At 38.7% G+C, this 14072-nt stretch overlaps 1 protein-coding gene across 1 annotated transcript in view; it reads left to right on the forward strand.

Annotated features, from left to right (window-relative positions):
- The first annotated feature begins 718 nt into the window (after positions 1-718).
- Positions 719-14072, forward strand: part of lama1 (laminin, alpha 1) — a 54217-nt gene continuing 40863 nt past the window's right edge. The window contains exons 1-3 of the mRNA XM_035415417.1: positions 719-995; positions 8966-9136; positions 9712-9824. Coding sequence (XP_035271308.1) covers positions 935-995; positions 8966-9136; positions 9712-9824 — 345 coding nt within the window. The 5' untranslated portion in view covers positions 719-934. The remainder of the gene's footprint in view (positions 996-8965; positions 9137-9711; positions 9825-14072) is intronic.

Here is a 14072-nt window from a genome sequence, read left to right on the forward strand (position 1 = left end):
ATTCCTATGTTCATGTTGTTTATTTTTTTAACTGTTTAACCAGGAAGTCTCACTGATAATATAAAAACAAATGTGTGGCATACGATGCAGCACATTCAACTATGGTTCCATGGAACTGTAAATGCATGATGCAAATACAGTTAGAGAGATAACTTTCCACTGTGACTCTGGGTTGCATTCCCAAACTAAACAGGAACTCCCAAAACCGAGGAACTTGCCCATATTTGGATATGAATGTTTATCCCCCTACTTTATCTATGTTATAAAATAGAGCAGACCTATTCTTAAATATTCTGTTATTTGTATTATTAGTTTGCTTCATATTATTATATTATCAGCTGGCCTGTTTAGGCATAGTTGATCATTTCAACGATAACGAAAGGCGGCAAATAAATACAATCAATTTTATCGTTTGTGACTTAAGTATATTCTGTGAAAGACATGAATATCGCCCAAGGCACGAAAAATTATTTGACAGCATCCACGTTTGTCCACGTATACTATGCTGGCCTATACTTTTCAAACAGTGTAGAAGCTTACAGAGTTCGTTTTTAATTGTAAGATGTAAAAGGACATCAATAAAGAAGTTTGAGTACAAAACCTGCATCTCCGTAAATTAGTTAGGACGATTCTATTTTATCTGCCATTTGCTCTCACACCCCTACTCTCCTGGGCAATGGTGCATTCCAGAGTGCCTGCGACTTTGTAGCGGGATGGAATGAAAAGTTGAGACAAAAGTTGGTGCCGGATGAGAGGGTGCAGAAGGAGAGTGCAGAGGGGGACCCTACCGTGTGTTAACTGAGGAGAAGACACAGAAACCCGAATGGAAAGAAATTAGAAGGCTACCAGGATCAATCAAAACGTGGGAAAACACCACCGTAATATTTATCCAGAGACGTAATTGATAAACACAGATCCACGTGCTGGAAGTGAAATGAAGGGCTATATTGTAATAGTGCTTCTCTGTGCATCATCTGTGGAGTGCCAGCAAAGAGGTGAGCTGGAAATAATGCCTTTCCTATTGACTCTGCATTTTCTTTGAATGATCTTTGAACACGAGGTCCAGAAACAGCGGAAACATATTTTTGATAAATACTTGTGGAGATGACAAAAATGAACTTATACCTTTTAATATTTCCCTCCTGAAATGTGGTTACACATGTAAATAAAGTTTCCTTGTCATTATATAAAAACTTGGGGGCTTATGCGTGGTTGCATTACCATCCTATTAAAACTTAACTAAAAAATGGGCAATATAAAATTAACAGTTGCCTACTTTTAATCCTAACATTTGCTTTTGAGTAATATATTACGTTTCTTGGCCTTTATTTTTGTTGTAGTTTATCTGAAATACGAACTATAACTACTACACATGTTGTCTATGTGTGCAGTTTGTTATCGTGTTGCACTTTTGTTCAAAGCAGTGTAAGCTTCTTATTAACATGCGGATGAAGTAACAAACCCTTCTACTTCAAATAGCCAACAGCTTGCAGTCGGTTTACTTGCCAACGCAATGACCATTGCGAAGTGTTCAAGAGAGGCTCTCACAAAATGAAAGAAATTCCAGGCCTTTATAATACAAATGAATGGTAATGCCAGACGTGACTTTATGCTTTGTTACGTGACTCACCATAGAGTATACTCTCTGTACTCCTCCACGATGTGGCATTTTACAAAATAACACCTATTTACAATACGTAATGATATTATAGACTGTTATAATTAATTTTATTATTTGAATTATTTAATATTTTGTAATATACATGCAATACATATACACATAGATCGCATGCACTTTTCCACGTAATTTAGCTGTAGCATTTATGATTCATGCTTTGAAATATAAATATATTGCACCATTTAGTACAGTTAGTCAGTAATCTCAATTGGCCACTGTACGTACCTGTGTGCTGGATGTATAAGTAACTTGCATGTCCTTGCACATGATTACGTTTTGCCTGATTATAATAGGTCATGAGACTTGTCTTAATCCCAAATATATAAATGCAGCATAATGTTCTGGTGACAAAGACTCAGTCTAGAATTAAGCATTGTGTAGGAGCATCTGTGAATGGAGGAAACAGGCTTGAGTTTGTAGTACTCGGCCTAATTTATTTAGCACTTTAGTCAGAATCACGGGAGAGGTGATGGTCCTTAGCACCATTTGCTCTGACTTGAAAGACCATGTGAATTCCGATCAAAGTAAAACAATCGAAAGTGATGCCAACAAGAGTACAACAAAAGTCAGGGTGATTCCAAATGGAGTCCACATAACACAACCATACTAATGAGATTTTTCACCAGTGATTGGGATTGTAATTTACAATCCCCTGGTTAATTTGACCCCCCAGTGAGATTAACAGGTGGCAACAAACAGTCCATCATGGCAGTCTTCTGTGAGAATGCATGATTTTCACCTCTTTTCCTGCATACCAGCTATTATCACTGATCAGTGAGACCTGCTGGCTGCTGTTAAGGCTTTTGAAGTTAACAAGTATTATACACATGCTTTCATCTATAATTTACAAGACTAATTCTAAAAAATCCTCTCCATATCACTTTGTATGGAGTCAGATGCATTTTCAATTGATTATTCATTAAATATATGGCTCTTATCATCATAGAATTATCACTTGTGTCACGTTCATACTATTTAATTAGAAAAGTTTTGTTTACTTTCAAGTATGTTTGACTGCACAGACAGTCAGAGAGTGTCTCCCTCTTTTGTTGGATAAGGTTTGGTATCTTTGGATCATCGGTTTGTTGCCCAGCAGTGGACAGATGTGGAAATGATATTCAACTACTGGCCTTTTCCTTTTGGGATAGTCTCTAGGTCCTTTGTGACACTGAATAGGATATGTTGTGGAAAATTAATAAATATGAGGAAGATGATGAAAATATCATGGAAACTGTGTAATGCTGTGTCAGTTGAACATTTTGTGCCTTATTTTTTAGTACGTTCTTCAGTGTTATGTTTTTTAGATTATTCCTCAACATTTACATTCACCCTCATTTTAGTGACCTTATGAGGGTGTGAAAGGAAGAAGTTGTTGGAGTGAACATATGCAAAGAAGCACATCCTATATTTGTATGGATTTTTTAAACTAAAAATATTTTACCAACATAGATTGGTACTTTGACCATTTGTGTAATTTTATTTTGCTAAGAACTGAGGTCATAATGATCTTTATTTCACTTGAATTGAAACACATTGCACATTTGTGTTTTCACCTGATCTTGGTCATTTAATTTAAGGAATCATTGTGCTTTTTAACATTTACGCTTAATTTCAGCAGCCGAGGAATACGTAATGTTTTTTTCTTTCATGCCATACCCGATTATGTTTTTTGAAAGAAATCCTTGATTCCATCATGGTCAGTGGTCTCAAATGTCTTTCACAACAGCACATGCAACATGCAACTTTCTCCTTGCTTTGGAGCTGTCTGGCCTTGCTTAATTTGTGTCACAGCACATGCAGTAATTTCTACTAGGGTTGGACATACCTTTTAGGCAGAAATCTGTTCAGTTACAGTACTCATAGACCAAATCACTGACATGCCCAAAAAGTAGCTTCGGGTGTGTGATTCTAGTTTAAACACACAAGAAACTTAGCCTTGCAAGCCCTGCAATGATTTAAAATGATTAAGTTTGCAGTACAAAAGCAAAGACAGAGAACATACAGAGTGAGAAATTGTAGATCATTTTCTTTGCCATATAATAATCAGGTATGACAGCTATAGTATTTTCTTTTGAAACACATTTTTTGTGTGAAAGTTCAAAGTATATATGCTTTGAAGAGATCATCTCATGCAAATCTCATCTTATCTGATATCACCCATGTTGAAAGCTTTTTACCATATTGATTGTGTTACTGTAGACAGCCCTTCTCTGTTAACATTTGCATGTGATAGAAAGCAAACCATTCAACAATGGCCTAACAAAGTAGCAATATAAACACAATAAGATTTTTTCAAACATGTTTTTGTTCTATCAATGTACTGACATACATTCTCTGCTTCTTGTGATTCCTTACACTTTTCCCTACTTACTGAGTTAACTTATTCTGTTATTTATTTGTCTTAATTTTGGAGTTTAGTTGTGCTCTTTGACCCTACTCACACTATACCCCAACCCTCACTTCCACTCAACAGTGTCTTCCCAGCTGTGTTGACAATGGAGAGGATTAGCTCTGTGTGAAGGTGCATGTTGCCTCTAGGCAACAAGAGTTATTTATTAGTGCAGGAAGGGATGCTGGAGGTCTGGAATGGCAAAGCATGAACTTGCACCACTAATTTTCCTAATGGGCCGCTTTACAGCACGGAATCACTGTTTCACTGCAGGGTTAATCATTTGAAGGGTGTAGGCTATTTAAATGTGTTATTTGTGAATTTGTTGATGTATGAAAAGAAGCACGCATCTTACTTTAGCGATGAACTACCAAATGTTATCAAGTAGCAGAATGAGATTGACATTGCATATGGTCTTTTGTAGACCCAGTCACCCCTCTGAAGTGTTTTTCTCGTCTCACTGTCACAAGAGAAATGTTCATTTGTTTTGTGAGTATATTTTATATTTATGTCCTTGTGTAGTTTACCCATTTACTAGTCTTTCTTCTTTCTTCCCACAGTGTAGTTTTCTAAAGAAATGGGGGTGGGATTTATTGCAGAGTTTGAGGGTGGGGGAGTTTTTTGTGTGGGCGGGGGATGGTCAGATGGTCAATTGATGGGATTTTTTTTGGTTTGTGCTTCATTGTGCATAAAAATGACATAAGACTTTCTCACACAAAAGGACCATTAGCCTGTTCATTGAAAAGCTCTGTAGCTAAGTATCTTGTAATTTTGTAGATAACCTTGTATTTATCATTTTTTTTAAATGTATAACTCATTGGAGATTAATTTTAAGGTGTCTGCAAAAAGTGCATTTGTATCTGAGAGTGAACTCTTGGGAAATTGTATACGTGGATATGACAAATACACTAAGTCAACTGCCTTTACAGAGCTAATTAATACTGTACATTTTTGTTAATATCAATCATTTTACATTCAAACATTACATTACATTTGCTTTTCATGGGTTTTGTAGAACTGATAACTTTTCATGTAAATTGGTAGAGTGTGTAGAAATATACTTGACTTGTAATGTCAACCATAGCATTGGAAATGTATTTCTAAAACAAAAAGAGCTTTCTGTTTGAACCATCTTATGTTTTAGGGGACCAAAGAGAAGTTAGTAATTGAGTGACCGTCTGTCATCTAAAGGGCTTCCAGTTTCATTGATCCCTGCGTAGCACGGCTGACCTAGTCTGCCCTAATAGTGGCATCTTTTTTCTCAAACGTGAAGCTCACAGTTCTTCACCGCTAACACAGATGGTTTCAATGATTGAACTGTTGAAAGGTTTCTTTGTGTTTGTTGGCCACCGCATTCCAAAGATAACCGAGGCTGAGCAGAATCTGCTGGAGTAATCCAGGAGCATTCTGATGAGTTAACCTTTGGGAACTGATTTGGTTCAGATAAGTCAATCATGGGGGATCACTGTCCAAACATTGTGCTGCATTGAAAGCCTACCTCGTTGGTCAGTGGAAAAGTTGACCTCTGACCACTATTGAACCATAGAAAGATGAAGAAAGCAGAAAGAATGTACATCAATCAGCTTGTCATCCTACTCTCACCTTTAATCATGATTAAAATCCCTTCATTACTTAAACATATTTCATTAATCCCCCTGAGCAAAGTATATTTAAGTGCACCATCGTAATAGAAACATGGAAACATAGTTTACATGTGGAACCCTGAGATGGCACAAATTGTCTGTAATTGTCTTGCATTCACTAGTTTATAATTTTTTTATTAATTAACTTATTTTCTTTATTAATTTATTCAATATATATAATTTTTGTTAACATGATCCTGTGTGCAGTGACACCATGAACAGTGTTCGGGTTCTCTTAATTATTTGAAACTGAGGTATGGAAATCAGGTGACAGAGAAAAACAAATTTTGTTGCTCTGATAAAACTTGTGTGGGCATGGCTGTGGGGGAGAACAGTAACACTTATCTCTTGTGAGCCTGCAGGGTTTCATTTAATCAAGCTGGTGTGTTCTGAATAACCGCTTGATTATAACTCCAGTTACTCTTCTTTTTCATTCAGATTTGTCTGGTTCTATAACAAGGAACCGCCCAGAGCTTTGGTCTGCAGGTTCTCATTCATTTGGTCCACAGGTTCTCATTCATTTGGTCCACAGGTTCTCATTCATTTGGCCCTTAGGTTCTCATGCAGTCATTGATGGGACGGCAGTGCAATAAAGTCCCAAGCGGTATTTGTCTGAATGTGTGAAAAGCAGGTGCTTGGCAGCCTTTACCTACATGATCACCAGGTCACCTGGAACAACACACAAATGAGGGGGATGAGTGCAGGACTTTACTGAAAGGAGCAGCTGTGCTCCTCCTGTTAGGCACAGTGCACGTCTGTCTCTTCAGCGTGATTTACGGTTCATCCCTGTCACCCAGACACCCAGAGTTCATCGGCACTAACTCTCAGACACTGTTGTGTGTTGGAAGACAGTGGAGACTTTGAGATAGTATATTCAGTTACTTATGCCATTTATTTATTTGGATTTTTGGTGGTGTCACAAGAGTAGCAATCACTTTTAAACATAAGTGATGGCGTAGTTGAAATGCGGCTTCTTCTGTCGTGTTGGTTTGGGCTCTTAACTAGTGCACATGAGGGTGAGGCCAGGGCCCATTCAAGTGAACTGTAGTTAAAGTGCAGGAGATGTGACTTTTCAGCAGCAGGTTGAGATATATGTGTTAATTACATATGAAAGTATGTTAACATACTGAAACTTATGGCTCATTTAACATATTTCATTCGCAAGGTTTGCAGTTCAGTCAAAGGACCTCTTTCTCCAGCAAAGTATTCTTTGTGTATGAAGTTTCCTTTAAAATTCGGAATACCGGGTACTATGCCTGACTGACCTATTCCTTAGGACAGATAGTTGGGGAAGTTGAATAAAAAAGTACCATATCCTGAATGACGAGTGGCAGACGTTTGAATATAAAAATATGAAATTGTTAATGTCTGTATATTAAAAAAAAGAAAACATCTGGATATATCCTATAATTCAGTACTTTATAACACATTTATCAGGATGACTGAAATCTGGTCGTTGTTCCTGTATGGTTTTTAAATGAATTATTTTAATGTTTTTGTATTTTTCACTATTTTTAGTGGTCTAGTCTGATTCAGACTTTAATCTTTTGCATGAAGAAACAATAGCCTTTCGTGATTGTCTGTTTTTTACTGAAACTATTCCCATTGAGAAATAGTGAATGTTGAGTGGGTAGTGGTCAATGGCCCTTTTTATCAGACATGCAATGGCTAGACACAGAGATGCCTTTTAACCACACAATCAGAACAATTACTTTTTATCTGTCTTATTTCTTATCTACAGCGCTTTTAACATTTAAATGGCTGAATAATGCTTTTGAGGGCATTTTAGTTCAGCTGGAATTTGTATTGAACAAAGTGTCTCTCCAAGAACACTTGTGAGTCATTGTTGAATTGATACACTAGTTGTGGATGTCTTCTTGTAATGAGAGGAAAACTTTCTTGGTATTGAGTGGATAGAATAGTTCTGCAGGTTGTATTTTGCGCCATGCGAATTTGGTAGTTTTAGCCTTTCATAGACATGGACTGGTCAGATTGTAGTGTTTAGTTGTAGAACACCCTTTGTGCCCTTTTTATTGTTCTTCTAGAGTGCTGAGGTGTAGCTGGTGAAAGACAAAGACCTAGGGGGTTATCACCAGCCTCTAAGGGAGACCAGATGAATAGAGTTCACCCGCCATCAATTGTCCGAGACATCATTTTACCCATCAGTGGTCCATGTAAACATGTGGGAGGATTATGTGTGTGTGTTAGAGGGATGGGGGGCTGTTCTTCAAAGACATGCCCTGCAGAGCTACCATTTTGGCAAAGTGGCAAATTGAAAAGCTTTGGACGTGTGCTGATGGGCCTTCCCTCAGGGAGGTCTCTCATCTGAGGCAGGGTGTGAGAGGGTGGGGGGGCTTTCACCACTTTGGGGGTGGGGGTGGGAGGGCGCCCCTGAATATTTGAGCTTTGCAGCTTTTTTTACACCTCATTCTTCAATGGTCAATGGCCTCTTGTTTCTGCTGGTTTTCAAAATAAGAAAAATAATTTTGAAGAAACTGAAAAGTATAGAAATGACATAAAATACATTTGATAATTTAAATCTCCATCTCATAATCCTGTTTTTACACCTATAACTCCAATATTTCTTTTGAAAAGACATGAGGCCAATCTGGGAACATGCCTGATTTCTGGAACAGTAATTACTGTGTTTCACATAGCAGTGGTCTGTGGTGACCTGCACACCACCAGAACAATTACAGTGTTCCCACACAGAGAGCCCTACTCTATTCCCTTTAGAGGTTTCATCAAACAAGATGATTCACTTGACATTCCAGCATATTGTATCAAGTCTAGACAAACTGGAACGTGGCCCCAAAACCCAGTAGAAGCACATATGAGTTTGATTTTAAAAGCTCAAGGCAATCTTCAAAAACATTGGGTATGCTTTTGAAGTAGCCATCCTTTATCTTCATATTAACTGAATATGTTGAAAGTCTAAATAGTGAACTCTATCTGATCTATGTAATAATGAACTCTATGTCTGCCGGCTTATTGGACACCCTAAGCCAGGGTGATACATGCTGACCTTGCACTTTAAACATGTACCTGTTCTTAGATCTCATTCCTTTTCTCACTGAAACAAAAATCAACAGCTATGTTGATTCTTTTAAAGCTGCTTTGATTCTCTTCTGCGCTTCTTTTAAAGTACCCATGCTCATACTCCAGATTAAGTGCAGAAGGTATCTTTCCTTCTCTTACTGCCATGGCTTACTGATATGTCTCTCCCTGCCGCCTCCCCCCCCCACATTTATCCAGGCCTCTTCCCTGCCATCCTCAACTTGGCCAGCAATGCTGAGATCTCCACCAACGCTACCTGCGGTGAACCTGAGCCTGAGATGTACTGTAAGCTGGTGGAGCACGTGCCACGACACCGGATCCGGAACCCGCAGTGCCGGACCTGTGACAGCCAAAGTGCCAATCTAAAAGGTGTGGATTCTGAACTTCGGCATTGCGGTTTCTAATGGCCTTGTTCCATATTCAGGCTTAAACTGAATGTGTTTCATTAACTGTAAAAATATGCATTCATGGTATTTGGATAATTATGCCAAAACCTTCCACTTTTTTGTTGCAAATTTTAAAATAGTAATGTGGATTGAATTAAATGATGGATGTTAAATGATGTATTGAAACATAGACGCTGCAAGGAAGAACCCATCCCATACAAAAAAAAATCATTTGACATACATTTTATTTGGCCCTTATGTTTATATTTGAAATACTATTTAGAAATATTTTTGATTAAGTGCATTGTACATATATTTCACATGCATTGGAAAAACATGTCTGAATATATGAAAACAACCAATTTTTACATATTTTCACATGCATTAGAAACGCATCATAAAATCTATGTGAAATGATTTTTTTTCTGTATGGGTTCATTACGTTTCTGAGATATTGGATAGACAAGATAACCTTAAGGTGTTGTAATTTCCTGCAAATACAGCAAGACTTATTATGCATGCAATAAAGAGCTGATTTGTGCTTTTTTGGCATCATAGAACGACACCCCATCACCAATGCAATCGACGGAACCAACCAATGGTGGCAGAGCCCCAGCATCAAGAATGGTCGTCAGTTCCACTGGGTGACCATCACTCTGGACTTACGACAGGTAGGACTGACACCTCTGCACTATCACGGTACTGCTTTTCTGCACCTGGCGGAACAAGTCTACATCCTATTTTTTACAAGTGTAGTAATGATACTCGCAAAAGTCTGTTCTATACAATTAGCTTTTTCTTTTTTTTTCCAAGCCTACACTTTCCCTTTGTTCTGATTGGCTGTCATCTTTGAGCCCCCAGGGCTTAACTGGAAATAAGACTTTCAGACAGGAAGTCACACTACCCTTTCCTGCTCTAAATCTTCGGCTCATCAGCTGTTTGATACCTGCAGCTATAAACCTGCACTGCTGGCACGTGTTGTAACACACCTGCCTATAAAACCTCACAGATTTATGCCCTGCTTTAAAGGATTTACTATGCTCTGATTGGCCACAAGATGCCAGAGTGATTGCTCCACTCATGCAAGACTGACTTGTTACAATAAATCCCTGCTTACAAATTTCTCAAGGCTAACTGATTCCAGGAGCAGGGGATAATGTTTCATTGTATGAAACACGAAGCACACAAAGGTAATTTTTCAAGCATGTCTAACACTTATATTACAGATTTAATATAATTGGCAACTGATATAAAACATTATATTAATTCCCAGATGTTCACATTTCACACTTTAGCTAATTTTCCTTCAATTTGCTTCATTACCTCATTTTGTATGTCAACTATTTTCTGAAGCATAAATTATAAAATGGGATTTTAAGTGAAACTACTTATCTATTGTGAAGACCTTGGTGAATTTGTTTAGCCTGAAGGTTTTCTGAAGTTCTCTGTTGTTTCCAGGCCATGAAGTCTAAGCAGTGTCGTTTTAGTCATGCTTCCTTTGTGTACAGGCGGAGACAGTGGAATTATTTTCATTGCTATTTTTCACTTGTATCTCATGTGATATAGTGGCCACAGCTAAAAATGTTTGCCATACCTCTAAAAACAATGCTCTGCTTGCATGTACAAGTCACACAGATAACATGGTATGGTGGCCATATTGCAAATACCAAATATGTGTTCTTCTGGTTTGCTCTGGCCTACTCTTTATTTTGCATTTCCGTATAATAGTTTTCCGTATGAGAGTTTGTACTGGAGGTCCATCCAAGGGCCATCGCTCAAATTGTGTTCCTTAAAGGAGTTTAGCGTTCCTGTGAGGCGATGTGCTGTGAGACCCCAGAGCCACCGAACGGCCTAATCTGGCCGATGCGGAATACGAGACATTCCTGCTCTGATGGAGGAAGATCTGGGTGGTAGTGGTTTGCCTGAATGCTCCAGACAGCCTAATACCCTCTAATTACTTTACTGATTTGAAGTGAAATGATTCCGTCTGTTAAACAAACTTTGAAAATCAAACAGCGACCTGTTTGCCTGTAATGGGATGTGCGTTCCTTTAGGTTAATTCACTAAAGCACCTGGCCGTATGAAGAGCATTTGATGATTGCCATGTTGCGTGGCATATGCCTATATACCATTGTATTCCCATGAGGTTTGGTGTTTTGCTTGGAATAATGGAGTAGGCAGATTGCTTTAGTTATTCAAGGCATTAATTATATCCTGGTGTTAAAAATCCACAGCATCAAAATAGCATCAGAATATTATGCGAGAAATCGGTCCAATTTTATTTTTACAGAAACCCCAACTTTTAATCTACTTGAAAAACTACTGTTTAAAATTAGTTTTTTGTTTTTTTAAAACAAAGGAGAGATGACAGTATATCTCTTCCACTTCATTCAGACACAGGGAAAGGGTTACAGATAGAGATTGCATCACAGTGCAGAAAGAGCCATGGTGGAGAATCAGACCCTTAGGCTGGGGGGAAGGGGCGGTTGGGGGGCAGGAGGAGGATTTGTATGTGGGTTGTGGAACAGTCACCCTACAGACTCCACCACATGGTAAAATTAAAAGAAACCGAAAGGATGCTTTTTAAAGAAAAAAGGGATTAATTTGATTCTCTGTTTCTGATCCTCAAGGTGCCAGTGTTTGCTTTTGGTTGCATCCTGTATCAGATGCTAGCTAAGCTCATTTAGAGAAAGCACTTTCTCAGTAGGACAGAAAGCCCTCTGCAGTGGCACGTCCTTACTAAGCCGCACGGTCAATGAGCTGGACTGATGTGAGCTAGACCTGCTGGGGCCTGAGTGGCAGGAAACAGTCGCCAAATTGTTTTTTTGGGTCACCGTGGTGATTAGCCACCATTTTATCCTGGGGGCCAATTTGAAAGGATAAGCAAAAGAATCTGACCCCCGTGGCTGTAGGTTGAGCATGCAAATTTCCGAATGCACAAAAAAGTGCTTTCTTGAGTTCAAAGAAGGGTAGATTGAACAACCCACAGTGTGGACACCTCTTCGTGAAAGTTATTTGGATTTAAACAAGCCATTAAGTTGCCTTTGGTGCACAGTGGAACCTTCCTTTGTGAGTGGCTGCAGGTTTGCTGTTGGGAGGAGAAAAGATAACAAGCCTCGGGCAGCAGGGGATTCAGCCAGTGGGAACGAAGCAGTGCTGAGACACTGGGATTACCAGCTCCTAAAAGTAACAAAAACCCAATTCTGTTCTCTCCGTCACTGCTCCGGTTACAGAGACAGGAGCTCAGTCTCTCCCATGTAGCCAGTTGAAAACAAAACTCAGGAACACAGAATTGGAACAACATAGGGTTTGACAAAAGGTGACAAGATGACTTGTGATGACCCAGGTGCCCATCACAAGTAAGAGACCTTAGGGATGTCTGAGCCATTTTGAGGTCATCTGTTTTCACATCCATATCACATAAAGGATTCAATCATTTGTATTCCGTCAAACTCAAATGAGTGTAGCATTTGCCATCTGAACATAGACCATAGTGGTGAAAGTCATAAGTAGGCCTGAGCACATTAAAGGGGTTGATTTATAAAAAGGATTCTTATGCTTTATTTCTTTATTCATAATATGGATTAACAAAGTGAACTTGTGATGGAGTTTGTTAGTAGAATGAGGGGGCATAAATGGAAATTAGCAAAAGTAATTTTTTTTGCAAAGTAGTCACTGTGTGCAATAACTTGCCAGATTGTGTAGTAGAGGTAGAAACTGTGGGTTTTCAAGACCAGGCTTGGTACGGTGCTAGATACTGTCTAGTTTGTAGATGAACTGAGCACTAGGTACACTTTAATTGTAGGAAAATGGCGAGCATGTAGGGCTGAATGGCCTGTTCTTGCCATTATGTTATGTTGTGTTATGTTATTTGGCATAAGGCTTGCTTCCTGGGGAATGATAAGAATCTCCTTTGTTTGGTTAGGTTTGGGGTAGTGTGTGTGGACCTTGAGGTCTCGGAAGTAGATTTATTTTTCGGCCGCAATTTAGTCATAATAATAATTAGTTTGCTACAAGTTTGATACAGTTGGCATGGGGTGTATGTGCTGAAATTGTACAGCTTAACCATGCAGGCTCCTGACGTGTGTCAGATGCTTACCCATCTTGTAAGCACATACAATCAGTGATTTAGTAGCTGTTTTACTAGAATCATGTGCGATGTCAAGTTCCACATACTTTCAGGGAAGGGCAATAAGCAAAAAATGATAAATGATTTGATAATGCTACTACAGAGGTGAAAGGTACAATACATGCACAGTGTTACATATAAGAAGTGACATGTGGTAAAATGGTGATATTGTTGCATTATTCTGATAAAAATTTACGTTTATTCAAAAATTGTAGGTAGATACAGAGGAAAATCGATGCCCACTCCACAACAACTCAGAGGTACACACAACACATATACATTCATGTTCAAAATAAAGAAACTGAGAACCAGATTCATTTAATGGGACCTCTGAGCAGACATGCCTTTCATTGGGAACATAAACCAGGAACACAGCCGACATAATTTCACCCTGTTGTGGAAACTCTAAAATTGCAATCTTGTGAGTTGTGGGCCATGTAGTGTATCAGATCCTCACAAGACAGATAATGGATTCTGCCATCGCCTACAGAGCTAGTTATCTCTCATTGCAGAAATTCTTTTGTAGCAATTGGGTAGTGCATCAAGCTTCTTGAGGGGACCTTCTTGTCTCACTGCCAACAGCCAATAAAAATGGTCATTCTGTGATTTAAGTAACAGCTGTTTCATGTTTCTTGTCCAAGCAGAACATGAGAAGGTCGGTTTGAGATTCATTACTACTCATACATTCATGCTCGTTTTCTAAATCGTAGTGCGACAGGTACAAGTTCATAATGACTTGTCTCCCAGGCTCTAGAACAGGGGCGTCAAACTAAATTCCTGGGGAAACAAT

Source organism: Anguilla anguilla, chromosome 4 (assembly GCF_013347855.1).
Source record: "Anguilla anguilla isolate fAngAng1 chromosome 4, fAngAng1.pri, whole genome shotgun sequence".
In the NCBI taxonomy this organism is placed as follows: domain Eukaryota; kingdom Metazoa; phylum Chordata; class Actinopteri; order Anguilliformes; family Anguillidae; genus Anguilla; species Anguilla anguilla.